The 21,413-nt window shown below is 42.3% G+C and overlaps 1 protein-coding gene across 1 annotated transcript in view; it reads left to right on the top strand.

Annotated features, from left to right (window-relative positions):
* Nucleotides 1-21,413, top strand: part of ntrk3a (neurotrophic tyrosine kinase, receptor, type 3a) — a 296,155-nt gene that overhangs the window by 267,350 nt on the left and 7,392 nt on the right. The window contains exon 16 of the mRNA XM_030053332.1: nucleotides 1,110-1,353. Within this exon, the coding sequence (XP_029909192.1) occupies nucleotides 1,110-1,353 (244 nt within the window). The remainder of the gene's footprint in view (nucleotides 1-1,109; nucleotides 1,354-21,413) is intronic.

Here is a 21,413-nt window from a genome sequence, read left to right as displayed (position 1 = left end):
TTTAGCCCAACAGACAGCCTAGTAATAATGGATAGGCCAAGAGACTGTCCTTGCGTTATTTCCCTGGCACCTGACATTGTTACACAGCCTTCAAGGCAAACTACTATTGCCCTATACTTGCCCACATGCCTGGTAGGTAAAATTCATATATAGCTGCCTGACAGACAATCCTTCTTGCTTTGTTTCCTGCCAGGCCTCTGGCATTGTGTAGCATTTATTAGACTGCCTGGCATCTACCTACTGTTGCTTGGCTTCCTGCGATGCTTAATGTGCCATGGCACCGCCGAAGACTGCTTGTTTTCTTTCGCAGCATTCACAATATGTGGAGCTGATATTGGCCTGCTGTTAACACCTTGAAGGCTGAAAAAATTCACTTGATGTCTTTCAAAAACTCAGGGGGGAAACGTGATTAGCAAATAAGCCAACCACCAAAAACCTGAACAAAACAAACAAACAAACAAACAAAAACAATCACCAAAAAAATACCATAAATACATAACCTAATAAATAAATAAAATCAAAACTTTTAAAAAATAAATGTTCAGTGAGCAGCCCAGTGAGCACAGAGGCTCCTCGGTTTCAAAGTCTTAAATACCATCAATATTATCAAGTGTTCCACCCTGACCCTAGCTGTTACAAGATGATTTATGTCAGTCTAAGTGGTGGTAGTTTAACTGTGATAAACCTAATTCAACACTTAACCTCATTACCATGAAATTCAAGAAGTACTTTCAGTGTTATCTAAATGCTGTTTCAGGCTTTTCTACCCAAAATAAAATTGGTGGCCAACACTGAAACAAATATTGTGGGCACATTTTACCATGAGAAATGTCAACTTTAAATCTAATAAATAATGGCTATTGGCAGCATTTTTCCATTTTTACAGCATTTTAGTAGAATACTCCACTCCATTCCAAAACACTGAAGAACACTGGAATTCACCTTGGCCTTCAGAAGCCTACTGTGAATTGTCAAACCTAAACATGGAATTCTGACTAGGAATGCCTTTCTCCACTTGATGACATTGCTTTGAATCAGGTCTGATGGTGTTGTCTCAAGTGAATGTATGCTAATCCTATTCTAATTAACTCTGTAATTTCATTCCTCAGAGCCCATGGGCCAGATGCCATGATCCTAGTTGACGGACAGCCCTTGCAGACCAATGGGGAGCTAGGTTTGTCCCAGATGCTGCACATAGCCAGTCAGATTGCGTCTGGGATGATCTACTTGGCATCTCAACACTTTGTCCACCGTGATCTGGCGACCAGGAACTGCCTGGTGGGGAATGGCCTTCTGGTGAAAATAGGAGACTTTGGCATGTCCAGAGATATTTACAGCACAGATTACTACAGGGTAAGAACAATTATTTTAAAATTAAAGGTGGGCCACCGTTGTTCTTGTCTATCTGTTCTTTATTTCATGAAGGATGAACTTATTTGTTGTCCTTACATTTTTATTGGATGATATTTTCCTTTTTTTTTCCACATTTGCCTATTTTATGCACACAGGTTACTTCTGCAACAGACAGTGTGCTATTGGAATGGTAAATAGTCTCAAATGGAACTGAATTTAACTAAACTGAATAAGGATGAAAAAACAAGACAAACAAACAAAATGACCAGGAATATCCACAGCACCTTCTACTACAAAAACATATATATGGTTGTTTTTGTGTTGATATTTCTGAAGTCTTGACAAAATGCCTGCAGTGGCAGTTGGATAGATGAACTAATAATACTGCCCCTTGCAGGATGGATGACTTTTTGGATGGCTACTAGTGCAGGATACAGACAGAATATAGGGCGTCTACAGCTCCACAGCTGACATGTTGCATTATGATGCACTGTACAGTGTAATTACACTCTTTGCTTTTTAGCTTTTTTTTTTTTTTTTTTTTTTTTTTACATTTTAATGTGCCATAAACCCAGACTGAGGTGGTAATTGTCTCATGCAGGTCCCAAAAGGAAAAAGGCACGAGAAAAAAAAAAACAGACTCAGTATGCCCTGGCTGTCTAGAAGAGGTTTGTCTTCATAGATGATGGTAACAGTGGCTCAGAGGGATTTTCAGCAAACTCTCTCAACACAGTAACTGGTGCAGTGGGAAATCATTTGTATTTGGCAGTAAATGTCAATGACTCCATCATGTCCCATCCTGCTAAGTAGCTTCTGTGGACTGTTTTCCTTTTAATGGTTGGCTCTAATGTCCCGCTAGGGCCGCTGTTAAGACAGAAGCAGAAAAGGCATACTGACTCTCTTTTTAATTTGAACACTTTGAAGCACACATCATCAGCAAGGAAAAACTGTTGTGTGCAGCTCCAAAAAATTTAATCACAGAACAATATAGATCCTATATGTGCCTGAGTAGAGAGTGGATTCTACTGGGTCGACAACAAAGTGATCTTCAGGGAAGGGAAATATAGAAGGTTGATGTAAGAGCCAGAAAGAAAATATAGTCCCTGCACACACTCCTTGTTAACTGCACTATAATTTTTCAAAATCTTCCTAAAAACACTCTGTACATGGTTTGATTGTAAATGAAACAGAGCTTTATGGTTTTAAAACTAACTATTTGATGCCATACATCACAGTCAGTAGCCTCATAGCAGCCAATGTAGAGCCTCCATAGGTGACCATTTCCTCACTGACCTTGTGACAACTGGCTATTGGTAAACAGAGGGTGTGTAGAGTGAAGTGAGCAGGACTAGATGGTGATCTAATGTAGGGTATAAGGTCTACATTATCTGTATCCGTATCTGTACTCGGAGTGGACGAGGCCTAAACCGGAAATGGGTGTGGCATAAACCGGAAGTGGTTGTGGTTTGACTGGAAATGGGTGTGGCTTCAATCGGTATGTTATTTTGAGCCTGAAATTAATACGTGTTGATCAGAAGTTGCTATATTTATTGTTTAATCGAAAAGTTTTACAGAACAGCCTCAGAATTGAGCTTCAGATCAGTGTTTTTGATCACAATAGTAAACAAACTATTTACAGAACAAGTTTTTTATAAACACAGAACATGAATATTCTTGTGCATCAATGAATATAACACATGCAGTAGGCTACTAAGTAAAATGCAATGAACAAAAGAGTTCATGATCAACATATCAACATACATTTTTTTATGATCAAACAGTGCGATTTTTTGTTTTACTACCAAACGTAATATTTATACTACTACTATATTTATTTTATATGAACTACAGTGAGAAAGTGTCAGACTCTCAGTGCATGCAGCAAAAATAAAATAAAAATAATAATGCATGTTGTGTGTTAAGCTCATGTAGGGGACACCGGAGATGGTTGTAACAAAGGGATACACTCCTGATCAAGATCAAAAAGACAGTGTGGATACCTGACAGAAAATGACACTGAATCCACATTTTTGCCAAGATTTGGGCTTTTAAAGGCAGTGGTCTTAAACTTTTGATCAGCTGATGAACAGCCTATTTCAGTTTAATGGTTGTTTGCAATAAATTGCTTACTCAAATTTTTTTTTTGTCTCACTCCCATTTCTTCTTTTTGCAGTTTGAAGCTCTACTTAGAACCTTCTTAAGATCCAACAGTGCAAATTGTAAATTCTTGCAATTTCTCAACTGGTCTTATGATTTTGATCAGGAGTGTAGTTGTAACACTCTCAGTTTGACGAATGAGAAATGAGCTGTGGTGATGTCATCAATACAGTCCATGCCCACTTACAAATAGAGCTCACTGGTGAAGCCTCATGTCTCCTAGTTGAAAACTGTCTGTTCTGGAGCCAAAAAACGATTTTTCAGGTAAGAAAGTAAAAATTTTCATCGCAAATATTTTTTGCGTAGTGTCCATTGTGTTGTAGATACAATTGTTTCACTTACATAAGCTCAAGTAGTGGTTTCTCTAGTTTAATTTGATGCGTTGCATTAGTGCTAGCTTTGAAGCTAAATGCTAAAAACGGTTCGCTTTTTAATGGCTGCCTGGCATGGGGAGGGTTGTAACGGTTCTTCACCTATCTAATTAAACATATGGATTATGCCTTAGGCAGTTTGCCTAGTTAATAGTTACTTACTAAGTACTTCTGCACCTTAAAAACACAGTTCAAAAGTGTTTTGTTTATTGTTCAGTAGACAGTTCAACTGTTCAAAAGCCTTTTAGTGCTTACTAAGTACTTAGTGCAGCTTTGCACCACGCTGTTCAAAAGTGGTATGTTGATTGTTCCACAGATCTCCAAGTGTTCACATGAACCTGTTTCAGGCTACAAAACACATACACAACACACACCATTTTATACTTTATTATTCTTAATTTTATTTATTTTATATTATATATATTTAGTTATTTTATTGTATTTATTTTTTATTGTATTTAACTTATACTTTTTATTTATTTTATTATTATTATTTTTGTAGTCTTACAAGTTTATGGTTCCTTCTTTATTATTCATTAACGTGCTTCCATACATATATTAGTGTGGATCTTTTATTATTATTACTTTTGTAGTCTTACAAGTTTATGGTTCCTTCTTTATTATTCATTAACGTGCTTCCATACATATATTAGTGTGGATCTTTTTTAAGCATAATAATTTAATTGTTACATCCATCCCCAAGTAGTGTGACAACTCAACCCAGTACTTGGGTAGGTTGTAACAACATACCTCTTTGTATTTGACATTAATTTACATAATCTGTGATGGTGTAGTAGAAGTCCAAGTGTATGTCATTTATAGCAGACAAATATGGGTACCACATGTCAAAAATTTGACATCTCTAGCACAAAGAATCAAAAAGTGTTACTATCATTCCCGGTCTCTCCTATGTGTGTAAGTGGTATGTGTGTTAAGACTGTGACTCTGCACCGTGTCCGCTACGAGCAAAGTTTTCCAACTGACTTTATATCAACAACCAAGCTGGTAAGAGCGAGCAGATGGTAAAAAAAAAAAAAAAAAACGACCGGTGTAGAGGCAGTGAGAGACGCGACACGAGTCACATTCAGCCTGTCTGCTCAAAAGCACCGCGTCTGTTACCGATCAAGTTTAGGAGAAACTCTACAGACTATCAGTGATTACAAATCGAGGAAAGAGTGAGCTGAAAAAAACCTAACCGGTACTGAATAGAGACATGACGTCAGCTGTCAGACCTGAGTGAGTGAGAGAGAGGTTGTTACTGTGTGTGTGTGTGAGCGGCGCAGCTGCAGTATGTGTGTGTAGGGGAGGGGCGCTGTGTATGACTGGCCTATTACACAATGTGGACACAGTCAGCTATCCAATGAGGATTTTCATTCATCACGAGTCAGTGAGCACGAGTCAAAAGTTCTATATCCGTACTGGATACTTGTTTCAGCCAAGTATCCAGCTCAACCCTAATATACACTATATTGCCAAAAGTATTCACTCGTCTGCCTTCACACGCATATGAACGTGAGTGACATCCCATTCTTAAACCATAGGATTTAACAGCTTCAACTCTTTTAAGAAGGCTTTCCACAAGGTTTGTGTGTTTATTGGAATTTTTGACCATTCTTCCAGAAGTGCATTTGTGAGGTCAGACACTGATGTTGGACGAGAAGGCCTGGCTCGCAGTCTTCGTCAACATTAGCCCCAGGCTAAATCTTAGCTAAGGGTAAGGGAAACCTTGGACTTCATACTTGAAGCCTGAAAATAAATGATGATTATACAAAGCATTTGCAAAGTTTGTCTAATTCACAAAACAGTGGTAGCCTGGTTTCCAGACTCCATGAATTATGCTGTAATTAAATGGCCATGTCTTTATCAGAGATTATTTACAAAAGTCAGTATTTGTCCCACCTATGGCCCAAGACCACTGATCAGAGGTGGCAAAAGTACTGACATTCTGTACTTAAGTAGAAGTAAAGATACTTGTGTGAAAAAAGACTCTGGTAAAAGTAGAAGTACCAATTCAACTTCTTTACTCAAGTAACAGTAAGAAAGTACAAGCTCTGAAATGTACTTAAGTACAAAAGAAAAAAGTAAAAATGATTTTTTTTTTTTTTTTTTTTTTTTTTTTTACCATTAATGATACATATACCTTTTTGATAACTTTTTGACGAAAAAAAAGTTCAGGGCACACAAAACAGGAACATTTCCTCTTTTATTAACAACCTGCAAAGTGCTGGTACAGAGAGAATGAAAATCACGCAACAGTCTAGTTTTGCTGCAAGCCCAGTTTCACACAATAATCAAGACTGAACTGACCAGAGGTCTTGAATGAGTACCTTGATAACAGCTTTGGTACTCTCAATACTTAATATACTTAACGTATATGACTTTTAACAGATTTTTTCTTGCTTCTCCGACTCTGTTTTGTTGTCGGCTAACGTTATCTTCCCTGGCAACTGTCTTCCTCCATGTCTCCATATTTCTCTATATGGTTTTCTTTTTCTTAACTGCTCTCACGCCCCGCGCCCTCTCTCCCTTTCCCTCTGTGCAGGGTTTCCTCCAGGATTTTTTGAAACTGTGGGGGAGGGCTTCAGCATTAATGTTAATAATTTTTACCACGGATCTTTTGTAGCACAGAGGAGATATGCTGCTCAAACACTCAGTATGTAGTATTGGTGTATGTTTATGAGTTCATTCATTCATTCATCTTCTAAACCGCTTATCCTCACTAGGGTCGTGGGGGGGGGGTGCTGGAGCCTATCCCAGCGCTCATAGGGCGAAGGCAGTGAAACACCCGTGACAGGTCGCCAGTCCATCGCAGTGTTTATGAGTTGTAGAACATAATAAATTATCTTGAAGGAGTAGATGTTGACTCCAATAATTTAAAAATATGTTAAATTATTATTTGTTTTAAAAATGTAAATTACTTATCAAACAGACCTAACAATTCAACTACCAATGAATGAGCAGTAGTATGCATGTGATAACATAGAATGAAAAATAAGCCGAAGTGATACCTCTTCTCTGAATAGACAAGCTAAGCCAGTGTGCTGCTGTTAGCCAGTGAAAATACAGCGGAGTGGCGACTCTTCACTTTGTCACACAATCTATGTCAGTGCGCTGCTGTAGCTTGGAAAGTTTCTGTGCCTTTTGTTCTCTGGTGGTAACGAGCCCGCCCGCCCCCACCAAAAAGAGAGAGAGAGAGGGAGAGAGAAGTAACGAGCCTGTTTTGACAATGTAAGGAGTAGAAAGTACAGATATTTGTGTTCAAATGTAGGGAGTAAAAGTAAAAAGTCGGCAGAAAATTAAATACTCAAGTAAAGTACAGATACCTGAAAAATCTACTTAAGTACGGTAACGAAGTATTTGTACTTCGTTACTTCCCACCTCTGCCACTGATTAACAATAACCCAATAATAGTTGGTGAACTGACTGCATCATCAGCCATCACCACAACAACAGCAACTTTGAGACTTAGCTAATTTGTATTCTAATTTTATCAGTACCATAACATTTCTTGAGAACAGAAGAAATTAGCTTGCTGTCAGTTAGATCACATCTCTTCACAGCCATCACGTTTGTTTATGTCTAACCACTCTCTGTGAAGGTGTCATCAGAGAATTTGTTGACCAGTTGACTAGCATGCATCTCTCACAGATTCCATTCAAATCTAGATCAAATGAGATCAGTTCTAGACCTCAGGAATTGCCATGTAAATGTGGACAGTCTCAGAATCATCTGCAAGAAAGAGCTGTCCCAGGGAATTTGGGAATGAGTGCAGTTGTTATATGCTCTCCAAGAATGATTGATATACATTACCAGTCAAAGTTTGGACACACCTTCTCATTTAATATTTTTTCTTTATTTTCATGACTATTTACATTGTAGATTCTCACTGAAGGCATCAAAACTATGAATGAACACATATGGAATTATGTAGTAAACAAAAAAGTGTGAAATAACTCAATATATGTTATATTTTAGATTCTTAAAAATAGCCACCCTTTGCTTTGATTACTGCTTTGCACACTCTTGGCATTCTCTCGATGAGCTTCATCAGGTAGTCACCTGAAATGGTTTTCCAACAGTCTTGAAGGAGTTCCCAGAGATGCTGAGCACTTGTTGGCCCTTTTGCCTTCACTCTGCAGTCACTCTGTAGTCTCCAGAGAAGAATATCCGATATGACCTGGTCTTTTGCTCTGTAGCAACGTCCAGTGAAGCGGAGTCTTCTTTGTGCCACAACAACAGGAATGCCGCTGTAAATTTGACCTCTGGTGAAATGATGGAGGCTTTCTTCTTAGCTGGCCATATGTCTTCGATCAGTCTCCTGAGAGCTACAATCTGTGGTAGGGTTGATCTTTTCCTACGGAAACCATTTTGGTTCCTACGAAGAACTGGGTCGATGTGAGGTGTAATACGGTTGAGCAGAAGAGAGTTGTAGATTTTAGAAGCAATGGCTGACAAGTAGATGCCCCTATAGTTGCCAGGCTGCTGTATGAGAGACTGGAGAGACTGGATATAGAGAAGAAGGTAGGTTTGTTACCCTTACATGTTTCATTGCAGAACATGAGGAGCTCTTCATAGAACAGTTCATGTTTCCACATGAAGGCGAGAATACCATCGGGTCCTGGAGTTTTTGAATTACTGATACCTGTAATGGCAGTCTGCAGCTCCCTCATTGAAAAGGGGTCTGTCCTGATGGGCAGTTTGTCAGAAACCTTTAGGTAAAAGAATGGAGCACTTAAGTCGACTGGGTGCTGATCAGGACTACCAAGGAGTTTACTGAAGTGTTCATACCAGGTGTTCAAGTGGTCTTCTGTGGTTTTGCCTCTGATCTTAATGATGGGGGAGGACTTCTTATTGGTCAGTTCTCTGAAAACCTCCCATGCGGCTTAGTGTCTCCTCTCTACATGTGCCTTTTCCAATTAAGCTGTTTTCATCTTGATTTGATCCTCAAGTGTTCTGGTGTAGGCATTGTCAAGAGCAGATTTGGCTGCATCCAGTCCTGCTTGCGAACCTCTGGTAGGACATGTATGGTGGGCCACGGAGGCTTTCTTCAGTGCTGTCCTTGCCTTGTGAACTTCAGGGCTGTCACAGATGGATTGGGACTTCTTTTTCTTCTTTGGGAGAGTTTTCAAAGCAGTATCCTTAGTCACTGAAACCAGAAGGTTGTTTTGTCAGACTTGTCCTCCATTTCGTCTATGAGCGAGGAGTACTGGTTGTGAACTGCCACTGTATATGTGTTGCAAAGATCTTGTGGTCAGATCCCACACTACCAAATGATGTGTAGGCTCTGCAGTTTTTCAGGCTGTTTTGCCACTCCTTTCTGAATAGGACATAGTCGAGTTGTGCGAGATATCCAGATGGATATCTCTGTGTCCACAACCTGTCTAGGCGGTTCTGAAACTTGGTGTTAGCGACTATGAGATTGAATTGTTCCAGAAAGTCTAACAGATGTCTGCCGTTCTTCTTACTATCTTTATGGAAGGTGAATGGTGCCTTTTCAGGCTCAAGTTGTGCATTGAAATCTCTGCCAATAATGAGCATATTGTGTGCTGGGACAGTAGAAACAACCGAGGACAGGTCCTTGTAGAAATTGACAACATCTGGCTTGTTCTTGTCCTCGTTTGTTGAACTGTAACAGCAAATCACAGTTGTCTGTGGGTTACCAACCAGTGTCATAGTTATTATACGTTGGCTGTGTTTAATGATTTCATGACAGGCTTTCAGTGCTCTTGGTGACAGAAGAAAACCAACACCTCTGATGGTAGAATTTGTACTGTTCTTCTCGGCTGAGACCGTGATGAGCGAGTAGGAGTTAATGTTCTCTAGAACTAGTAGATTAGGATGGTGCAATCTGTGCCCTTGAATGCATATGACATCAGTGCTGTGGTGGTGAGAGAGGAAAGCCAGCTCATGCTTCTTTTAAATGGAACTGATAGCTCTAACATTAAAAGTGCTGACGTTGAAAGGTGTCTTTCTACGTACAAATCTTCTTTCCGGATCATCCTTGTCAGCATCAGAACTGATTCTTCCATCAGGATTTGGAACCAGCCCATAATTCTTTATGGTTGTGGCCATAGGCGACTTGGATGACCTGGAGGTGGCAGGGGCTTTATCCCTGGAGCAGTTAGGTTGTGTCTTCATGATCTTGTCGTTTGCTAATAGTGTTCTGAGAGCGCAACTTCTTCATACACCCTTTTCTTTCAGGGATGGTCCCTTAGCCTTTGGCCTTCCAGGGCCTCACTACAAGGCAATAGTCTCATAACCCTGATGGGGAGGGGGGGCATGCGGGTGCTACACCTTGCCCAAGGGTGACCTGGAACAATGTAGGGCAGGGGCGTTCAAATCCCTGAGGCTCATACAAGCCCACTTACCCACGACGGGTGGAACCAAAGATTTCAAACTTGGACTCATCAGACCAAAGCACAGATTTCCACTGGTCTAATGTCCATTCCTTGTGTTTCTTGGCCCAAACAAATCTCTTCTGCTTGTTGCTTTTCCTTAGTAGTGGTTTCTTAGCAGCTATTTGTCCTCTGCACAGTTGATGTAGAGATGTGTCTGCCACTAGAACTCTGTTTGGCATTTATCTGGGCTCTAATATGAGATGCTGTTAACTTGCGATTTCTGAGGCTGGTGACTCGGATGAACTTATCCTCAGCAGCAGAGGTGACTCTTGGGGCTCTAGTTTCGCAGACCAGGCGAGGCGGGGGCGTAGCGCAGATGCGCTTCGCCAACTGGGTGTGGCCAGGCGGATTTTCCAAGTTTGGCACGCCGTTCTCGGTGGCGCAAGTACTCCGCCGTCCCTCCTACCGGCGGAGGGGAGGAGAGAAGGCATGGAGTGGGTTTGACACAGCCGATTCACATGTAACCAATCAAATGAGCCCCTGTCATGCCTTGCCTTTAAAATGCGCTGCGTGAAGGCGTAATGAAAGTTTACACAGCTGACATGGAGGTCTATTGCCGCGGGCGGAGCGGCGCTCAGGAGACAGGCGCGGAGCGGAGACCGGCGAGCAGTGCGGACACGTCACCAAAACCTCACAGGCAGGCTCCCGGAATGTCAGGCACATGAACGATGCAATAAATACCCAAAAAAACACTATTCAATGCTACGATCACAATCAGCACATACATATATCTCCATATCAACTGTCCCGTCACAGCTGATGTCAGATCAAAGGAGATTGGCACCGTTTGTGCTGATTGGGAGGTTTTGGTGATGTGCGCCAGCCAGCCAAACTTCCACTGCGCCGGCTCCGCTCCGCCTTGCGCTGAAAGTAGACGTGGTTTCAGACGGCGAGCTTTTGGCGCACCTCGGCGAAGCCTTTTGGCACGAAACTGTCACTGCGCCAAGCCGAATCTGTTGGCACCTCCCCCCGCTGCGCCACCACTCCCATCTCGGCGAACCTCCGCCTGCGAAACTTGGACACTGTCCGCCTCTCCCGCTTCGCCGGTCGAAACTAGCTCTGCGCGGGGTTCGCCTCACTGCGCCACCCCGCGCTGCGCCGGGAAACTAGAGCCCTTGGTCTTCCTTTCCTGGGGTGGTCCTCATGTGAGCCAGTTTTGTCGTAGCGGTTGATGGTTTTTGCAACCGCACTTGGGAACACATTCAAAGTTTTTGCGACTGACTGGCCTTCAGTTCTTAAAGTAATGATGGACTGTCATTTCTCTTTACTTAGCTGATGGGTTCATGCCATAATATGAATTCTAACAGTTGTCAAATAGGGCTGTCAGCTGTGTACCAACCTGACTTCTGCACAACACAACTGATGGTCCCAACCCCATTAAGAAGCCAAGAAATTCCACGAATGGACCCTGACAAGGCACACCTGTGAAGTGAAAACCATTTCAGGTGACTACATCATGAAGCTCACTGAGAGAAGGCCCAGGGTTTGCAGCGCTGTCAACAGAGCAAAGGGTGGCTATTTTTAAGAAATTTAAAATATAAAACATATTTAGAGTTATTAAACAATTTTTTCTTTGCTACTTAATTCCATATATCTTGCTTCATATACACTACTCACAAAAAGTTAGGGATATTCGGCTTTCGGGTGAAATTTCAGGATGAACCTATAATGCATTATAACCTTTACAGGTGAACTTAATGTGACCTTCTGTAAACTTTTGAATGCACATGTCCAACTGTTCAGTGTTTCAGTACCTTTTGCACAAGTTGCTGTTCTCTAACAAGGAGCGTAACGGCAAAATTCACAACAGGTGTTTGATCCATGAATCGACCAATAAATTTCCTGGTTCAATTAGAATTGGTATTTAAACAGTCCTTCTCATCATGCTGTTCACATTTTGACATCATGAGACCAAGACGACACCTAACAATTGATCAGCAGCACCTCGCCATTGCGAGGCTTCAAACAGGATGTTCTCAGACGGAAGTGGCCACTGAGCTTAGAGTGTCACAGAGTGTCATCAGCAGGTTGCAACAGAGATTCAAGGATTCAAGGATTCAAGGAACTTTATTGTCATACCAGTTCACACTTACATGCTAGTTGTACGAAATTAGCACTCAGGTCCCGGTATAAGCCAAAAAACCCCTCGAAAAAAGACCAGAAAAAGAAGTGTAAATATAAGTGTAAATATAAAATATAAGATATATAACAGTATATAAATATATATATATATATATATATATATATATATATAGGTATAAACAGTATATATAAACAGTATGTGTGGGTATAAACAGTATGTAAACTATAAACAGTATATGTAATAAATGTAAACAGCATATGTAAATGTAAATGTAAATAAAAATATAAATAGTATATATATAATAAGTATAAATAAACAGCCTATATATAAGTAAGTAGTATATATATAATAAATAATAAATATATATATAAGCAGTAAATATAAAATATAGAGAAAATATAAACAGCCTATGTGTGTATATATATATATATATATATATATATATATATATATATATATATATAGTATATATATAGTATATATATATATATATATATATATATAATATAGACAGTGTAATATAGAATGGACCAAGCCACAGAACCTGATGCCCGGGACTGGGATTCATGGAACTGTTGGACTTGGTCAGTGCAGAATTAGCTTAGTGCTAAACACGCATGTTAGTATATTGCACTTATGGTGGAAAGTGATTTGTGCAGGAGAAGGGAGAGAGAGAGAATGAGATGGGAGACTACAGAGCATGGCTCGAGTTCAACAGTCTGACAGCTGCAGGGAAGAAGCTGTTTCTGAGCCTGGTGGTCTTGCTCTGGATGCTCCTCAGCCGCCTGCCTGAGGGGAGGGGCTGAAACAGACTGTGAGCGGGATGGGTGGAGTCCTTCAAGATGCGGAGGGCCCTCCCCCTGCATCGTGAGGTGTACAGGTCCGAGGTGGTGGGAAGGCTGCTCCCCACAGTCCTCTGTGCAGCCTTCACCACCCTCTGCAGAGCCTTCCTCTCAGCAGCAGTGCAGCTGCCGTGCCACACAGTGATGCAGGTGCAGAGGACGCTCTCCACCGCACAGTGGTAGAAGCTCCTCAGGACAGAGCTCCTCAGTCCAGCCTTCCGCAGCTTCCTGAGGAAGTAGAGACGCTGGTGGGCCTTCCTGACCAGACGGGAAGTGTTGGCGCTCCAGGTGAGGTCACTGGATATATGCACACCCAGGTACCTGAAGCTGGAGACCACTTCCACAGCTGCACCTCCGATGTGCAGGGGAGGGAGAGGGCGCTTGTCCTTCCTGAAATCCACCACCATCTCCTTTGTCTTTTTCACGTTGATGCAGAGGTTGTTTTCACTGCACCACTGCACCAGGTGTTCCACCTCCTCTCTGTATTCGGACTCATCACTGTTAGTGATGCGTCCCACTACTGCTGTGTCGTCCACAAACTTCACTATATGACAGCTGGGGTGTCTCGCCGAGCAGTCATACGTCAGCAGAGTGAACAGGAGGGGGCTCAGCACACAGCCCTGTGGCGAGCCAGTGCTGAGGGTGATGGGGGAGGAGACGGTGTTGTGGATCCTGACAGTCTGAGGTCTGTTGGTCAGGAAGTCCAGGACCCAGTTCCCCAGTGTGGAACTCAGTCCGAGGGAGGAGAGCTTCTGCACCAGGGTCTGAGGGATGATGGTGTTGAAGGCAGAGGAGAAATCCAGGAAGAGCAGACGGACGAAGGAGTTCCTGCTCTCCAGATGGGTGAGGGTTGTGTGGACCACCGATGAAATGGCGTCATCGGTGGAGCGGTTTTTCCTGTAGGCATATTGATGGGGGTCCACAGTGATGTCGATGGAGTCCTTGATGTGGGCCATGACCAGCCTTTCAAAGCACTTCATGACTACCGGGGTTAGGGCTATGGGTCGGTAGTCATTTAGACATGTCACTGTGGAGCACTTGGGGACAGGGACAATTGTGGCAGTCTTTAGGCAGGTGGGGACAGATGACAGTGACAGTGAGGTGTTAAAAATGTCCGTCAGCACCTCAGACAGCTGGTGTGCACAGTCCCTCAGTACCCGCCCTGGGATGTTGTCAGGGCCTGCAGCTTTGCGGGGGTTGATTCCCTGGAGGGTCTTCCTCACGTCTGCAGTGGTCACACTGAGGGGCGTGTCACCGGGTGGTGGTGTGAGTCTGGTGCTGGGGGGGGTGTCAGGGTCCTCAAAGCGGGCGTAAAAGTGGTTGAGTGCATCTGGCAAGGAGGGGTCCCTTGGGCATTGTGCATCCCTGGTGTTGTAGTCCGTGATGCACTTGATGCCTTTCCACATGCGCCGGGGGTCATTGGTGGTGAAGTGACCCTGGATTTTTTGGGCATATGTGGCTTTGGCCCTCGCAATGCCTGCATTCAGTCCTTTCCTCGCCTCTCTGAGTGCTGATGCCTCACCTGCCCTGAACGCAGCATCCCTAGCTTTCAGCAGCGCTCTCACCTCAGCATTCAGCCAGGGCTTCTGGTTCGAATAGCAGGTTACTGTCCTGGTGGTGGTGACATCATCAGTACACATAGAGATGAAGCCAAGGACGGAGGAGGTGTATTCTTCCAGGTCCACCTCTTCCTCATACGTAGCTGCCTCTCTGAAGACCTGCCAGTCTGTGCACTGAAAACAGTCCTGGAGCACAGAGGCTGCATCCCTGGGCCACACAGTGACTGTCTTCTTTGTTGGCCTGATCCGTCTCAGCAGGGGGCGGTATGCTGGCGCCAGCAGGACGGAGATGTGGTCGGAGAGGCTAAGATGGGGGCGGGGAAGAGCTCTGTACGCACCGCGAACGTTGCTGTACACACAGTCCAGAGTGTTGTCTCCCCGTGTGGGAAAGGTGACATGCTGGTAAAAACTGGGCAGAGTGTCCGTCAGTTTCACGTGATTGAAGTCCCCCGCAACCACGTAAAACGCCTCCAGGTGCTTTGTCTGCAGCGAGCTAATGGTGTCATGTAGCTCCTTCAATGCTTCGTTAGCATTAGCACCCGGCGGGATGTAAACAATGGTGACGAACACCGCGGTGAACTCTCGAGGCAAATAGTACGGCCGACATCTCACAGTCATCAGTTCAATCGCCTCAGAGCAGTATGTTTTCACCAATCCACTGTTTGTGCACCAACCTTCATTCACGTACACACACAGTCCTCCTCCCCGTGTTTTCCCCGACCGGTGGTCGCGGTCCGCTCGGAAAAGCTGCAGGCCATCTATGTGGAAGGCTGAGTCCGGCATGTTGTTGTTAAGCCATGTTTCTGTGAGGCACAGAACAGCACAGTTCCTCATCTCTGCAGAAACACTCAGCCTCAGACGTAACGAGTCCACTTTGTTATCCAGTGAGCGGACGTTGGCCAGAAAGAGAGTTGGAATCGGCGGTCTGCTAGCCTTTAGCTGGGCTAGTGCACCCGCCCGCTTCCCTCTCTTCTGTTTACGGGCACACCGCTTCCTCTTGCCCGCTGCTTGCCGTACTCTGCTGCGCCACTCCTTTGTCCTGAGGAGGCGCTCTCTTCCGAGTGCAGATTTCAGCTTCGGTGAAATTGTAGAAACCGAACTGTCTCTGATGACCATCAGTTCGGTTGAGCTGTACCTTACACGCGAGTTTAGCACTAAACTAGTGCTAAAAGCGGCCTCAAAGGTCGGTAAAAAAGACTTAATCCCGGGAGCTCGAGAAGCCGCTGCACCACTGCGTGCCGCCATCTTGATTTACAGAGAGACTGGAAGAGTCACAGAAAGGCATAGAAGTGGACGTCCTTTGGCCACATCCCACACTGATGACCGCTTCATGATGAATGCCACTCAACTCCAGGCACATTTAAGGGAGGTGAGAGGCACCCAAGTGTCACGTCAGACCATTTGAAACCGTTTACACTAGCATGGTCTGCGTGCTAGATGACCTGCAAGGGTACCTGACCACACCACCAGGCACAGGTGTCATTGTCTTGCATGGGCCAGGGAGCATTTACGCTGGACGAGGGACCAGTGGGCCTCAGTGCTGTTCTCTGATGAAAGCCGATTCATGTTGAGCAGAAATAATGGCTGCCAACGATGTTTGAGACGTCAAGGAGAGCACTATGGATCAGCCACTGTTGTCACCAGATGAGCCTTTGGTGGTGGTGGTGTTACTGTGTGGGCAGGTGTGTCTGGTCAGTACAGAACTGCCCTACACTTTGTGACAAGCCCATGCTACCTGAATAACATCATTAATCCAGTCACTGTACCCCTGCATGAACAACACAGGCCTAATTTCATCTTCATGGACGACAATACTCCAGCTCATCGAGGTCGTATCATTAGGGAACGGCTGCTGGAGACTGGGGTACCTCAAATGGAGTGGCCTGCACTTTCTCCAGACCTGAATCCCATAGAAAACCTATGGGATCAGCTGAGTCGCCGTGTAGAGGCTCGGAGCTCTGTACCCCAGAACCTCAATGTCCTGAGGGCCGCCCTTCAAGAAGAGTGGGATGCCATGCCTCAGCAGACAATAAGTCGACTTGTGAACAGCATGAGACGTCGTTGTCAAGCTGTAATTGATGCTCAAGGGCACATGACAAGTTATTGAGACATTGACATTTTTTGTTGTGGTATATCCACCACTGTTGTTGGCTTTTTTTTCAAGAAATTGTTTGAGATGAGGAAATCACCAGTGCATGCTTCTACTTAAATGCCCTACTTTCATGATATAATATCACTGTAGCGTGAACTTTTTACATTTTCCGTAAATTTCACCCGTAAGCCAAATATCCCTAACTTTTTGTGAGTAGTGTATTTGATGTCTTCAGCATGTATCTACAATGTACACAGTAGTAAAAATAAAGAAAAAACACTGAATGAGAAGGTGTGTCCAAACTTTTGACTTGTAATGTATATACTATTCAGCATTCAATTCACTGACCCGCTCTTCTGCATCTGGGGCAATCAGACCTTAATGAAACAGAGCAAAATAAATGGAATTGATGTGTAGATCTGATCATCCAAACCACCACTGAAGGTGGACAGAGACACAACTAGTCAGACTAACATATAAGCAAGAAAAAGAAAAAGAAAAAAAAAAGCAACCAGGCAAGATGAATTGTTTCCTGTGTAAATCTTAAAGAAAATAAACCATACATTTTGATTGATTTATTTTTGATTGTTTGATTTATTTGAGTGTCATGCACAAAAGGAAGGGGTGTGCAGATCCAACGCAGGTTACTGCAAAATGAACAGGCCAATTCAGCCAATTCAAAACTTGATTTTCCACAAACACCCAACAGTAAAACAAGCTTTGTCATAGCAGTAACTGAAAATAAGTGTATGTTTCTGCTTTTTGTGTTGTTTGATTAATTGGATTGAAAGATTACAGAGACCCCAGCCTGGATGTACAGCTTCTCTGATACACTGCAACATTACAGTCAGTATGGAACAATATATATAATACTGTGCCACAGCATGTAGCACAAATGGTTAGACTTGTTTCTTAGCTCGTAAGTGATTTATTTGTATGATGCAAAGATTTAGATCATACTTACTATTTACTAATAAATTAACAAATAAATGACTGAGTCGACCACGATCATAAAGTTGCTATTGATGTTTGATATGACATGAAATGGTTTGTAAAACATGAATTAACATCATCCAGGCCTTTATTGTAAAGTTACAACAGATGCCTACAGTGCATAGTAAATGGTTAACAAGCAATTAGGTGAGGAGGGGGTTGAGGAGGAGGAGGAGAAGAATGTAAAGACAAAGAGAGAGGAAATTGAAGGAATGGGGAGGTGAGGGAAGGACAGGAGGATGACAACGTGACGGGAAATTAGAGGCAAGAGCAGAAGTGGGGTGATGGAGGGAAGGGAGAGGAGGAGAGAGGAGTAGAGCAATTAAGGACAATTTGTCAGCGGCATACTGGAGGTCATTCATTATGTGAATCTTGATTAGGAAGCACATATCCAGCTAAATTAGTCAAGCTGCTTTATGATTTTGCAGCAGTCAGAGGCCTAGCTGGTCCACATGGATAATGATTAACTTATTGTATGATCTACACCATGTACTATAATAGGGAATACATTCTGGGTTGTACATCTTCACGTGCCCTCCTGCATTATTCATGTGTGATTAAAGGTAAAATCCACCATATAACAGAATCCACAGATAGTGAGCTAGTACATGTAATATTTGTGGTCTTGAATTGATGGAATCTATTACATTCTTTTTTTTTTTTTTTTTTTTTGTGCAATATGAACAACTCCCCTAACCATATGTTATGCTCCATTACAAATGAGTTTATTTGTGTGTGTGTGGTTGTGTGTGTGTGTGTGTGTGTGTGTGTGTGTGTGGTTGTGTGTGTGTGTGTGTGTGTGTGTGTGTGTGTGTGTGTGTGTGCCTGTGTGTGTGTGTGCCTGTTTGTGTAGATATGATTTACACACAGCAGTATTAACATGCTATTCAACCAAACAAACTTCTCTTTACATCTTCATACACTACTCACAAAAAGTTAGGGATATTCGGCTTTCGGGTGAAATTACAAGATGAACCTAAAATGCATTATAACCTTTACAGGTGAACTTAATGTGACCCTCTGTAAACTTTTGAATGCACATGTCCAACTGTTCAGTGTTTCAGTACTTTTTGCACAAGTTGCTGTTCTCTAACAAGGAGCTTAACGGCAAAATTCACAACAGGTGTTTGATCCATGAATCAACCAATAAATTTCCTGGTTCAATTAGAATTGGTATTTAAACAGTCCTCCTCATCATGCTGTTCACATCTTGACATCATGAAACCAAGACGACACGTCAGCACAGAAATGCTCTACACTTTGTGAATGGTACAGTGACAAGCCAATGCTACCTGAATAACATCATTCCCAGCAAGCATTTTTTACTTTAAAAGACGTCTAATAGACGTCTATACGTAGACCTGACGTCTAGGCTAAAACACGGCAAAATTTGGGCTGTCAGTGAAAATTTAGTAGACGTCTAGCCATTGCCCAAGTATAGCCTAGTCATCAATTAGACGTCCAATGAACGACTACATATGTACGTCTAATAGAGGCCAAAATAACATCTAGGCTAAAACACGGCAAAATTTGGGCTGTCAGTGAAAATTTAGTAGACGTCTAACCATTGCCCAAGTATAGCTTAGTCATCAATTAGATGTCCAGTGAACGACTACATATATACGTCTAATAGAGGCCAAAATAACATCTAGGCTAAAACACGGCAAAATTTGGGCTGTCAGTGAAAATTTAGTAGACGTCTAACCGTCGCCCAAATGCAGCTTAGCCATCAGTTAGACACAGCTACTGAACAACTACTATATACATCTAACAGACTGAAAAATAATGGACTGAGGATTCTATTTATTCAAATACAAGGAAAACCATCCAGACAGATTAAATGTAAAGAATTTATTATTAGAACTTATAAAACACTAAACAAAAACAATGATAGAAGATATAAATTATATAACACTTCAAATTAGGATCATTTTAAAACAATACAAAAAATATATATAATGAAATAATACAATATTTAACAGGAAAACAAGAACAAGATTTACAATAATTAAAAATTTAAAAAATTAAAAACTTAAAGATACCTTAAAAATAACAGCAACAACAACAAAAAACAAAACAATGGGAAGCCACCCTACTTATTTCTTATTTCATGACTGTGAATAGCTTGGTCTTCTCAAAAGGCAGCTTCTCGATTGGCCCACCACCCTTCATGTTAAATTTTGCCATCAGGCCATTGGTTAAAACCCTAAAACAAGATACATATTAAGGAAGTTATTAATTGTGGACAAAGGTACATTTCAAAATTATTATTATTATTATTATCCATATAAACAACGTATACTTAATAAAAAAAAAATGGATAAGGCTCAAAACCAGGATACTAATGCACATGTAAACACACTCACTCTCTTTGAAGAATTTCGTTTTTTTTCCCTCCCCAAATCTAGGGCCGTAGAAAAAGTAGGCACGCACTCAATGTTTACTGAAGCTAGATACAATAGTTTCGCGGATATTACTGGCCAAACACGGCTTCCCAGATAAAGGCGGCATTTTTGAGAGTGTATAAATTTAAAAGACCAACCAATTCCCTTAATTGTGTAAGATTTTGTGCAGAGTCGCCCGTGCCGTTTTCGGGATGAGTAGGTTGTCGAGAACCTATGGCGGAGGTAACCGTTCAGCCAAGAATGGGCACTGCAGTTACTTTGGGAAATACGGAATGACCATCATCTGCTTATGCGAAATGGGCGTGAATATTGCCAGCACATGCGCTTCTAATTGTTAGATAAGTTAGGTTTAAAAAAAAAAAAAAGGAAGCGTTGGAAAGCGAAGGAAAAAAAGCCACGTGTTGTTAAGGTAAGGTACACTGGCTTAGTCTAAACTGCGAACATTCCCGATATATAAGCACGGTTCCTGCATATATATCAAATAATGTACATAAATAATGAACACATGACGAGACAAAGACACACTTACTCGCAATAACAACGTCGCAGCGGCGTGGCGTGGCGTGGGCTGTTCACAAAATGGCTCTCCTTCTTTGTCAACCGACACTTCCAGCCTATTATCGCGGTGTCTCGCGATGTCAGTCGTCCTGTCTCTGACGCAGTTCAACTACCCTCTAGCGGTTGAGAATCGTAATTTCATTATGTTACTTTTAAACTGAAAAAGTAAAATACTGAGAATGGTGTGTACTAATATGTGTGACAGCAAAAATATCAATTAATAAGTTAATATTAATTCGCAAAATGGGATTTGCTATGTTAAATTCAGAGCTAAATCGTGGCTAAAAGTAGACCACTTCATGGAAATTTGTTTTCATAGTTGCTGACATGAAATTATGGCATGCACATCGAGAAGGGTCCTGTGGCCACAGCTAACGTTACATGTAACCAATTTTAACAGTGCTTTGGCTGGAAGTGGGATACACATAGCCGGTCTATCAGGGCCGTTGAAATCACAACAACTGCTTGCCTCGATTTCGCCAGATGGGCTAAGAACAGGCTACACGTAGCCAGTCAAATTCAAGGCTAAATCGTGGCTACACATAAACCATATGAAATAAATGGTACTGACCACTTTTATGTATTGTTGACACTGCAGACAT

Source organism: Myripristis murdjan, chromosome 6 (assembly GCF_902150065.1).
Source record: "Myripristis murdjan chromosome 6, fMyrMur1.1, whole genome shotgun sequence".
NCBI lineage: Eukaryota > Metazoa > Chordata > Actinopteri > Holocentriformes > Holocentridae > Myripristis > Myripristis murdjan.
Note: the sequence above shows the minus strand (reverse complement) of the source record. Positions and strands in the feature narration are given on the sequence as shown.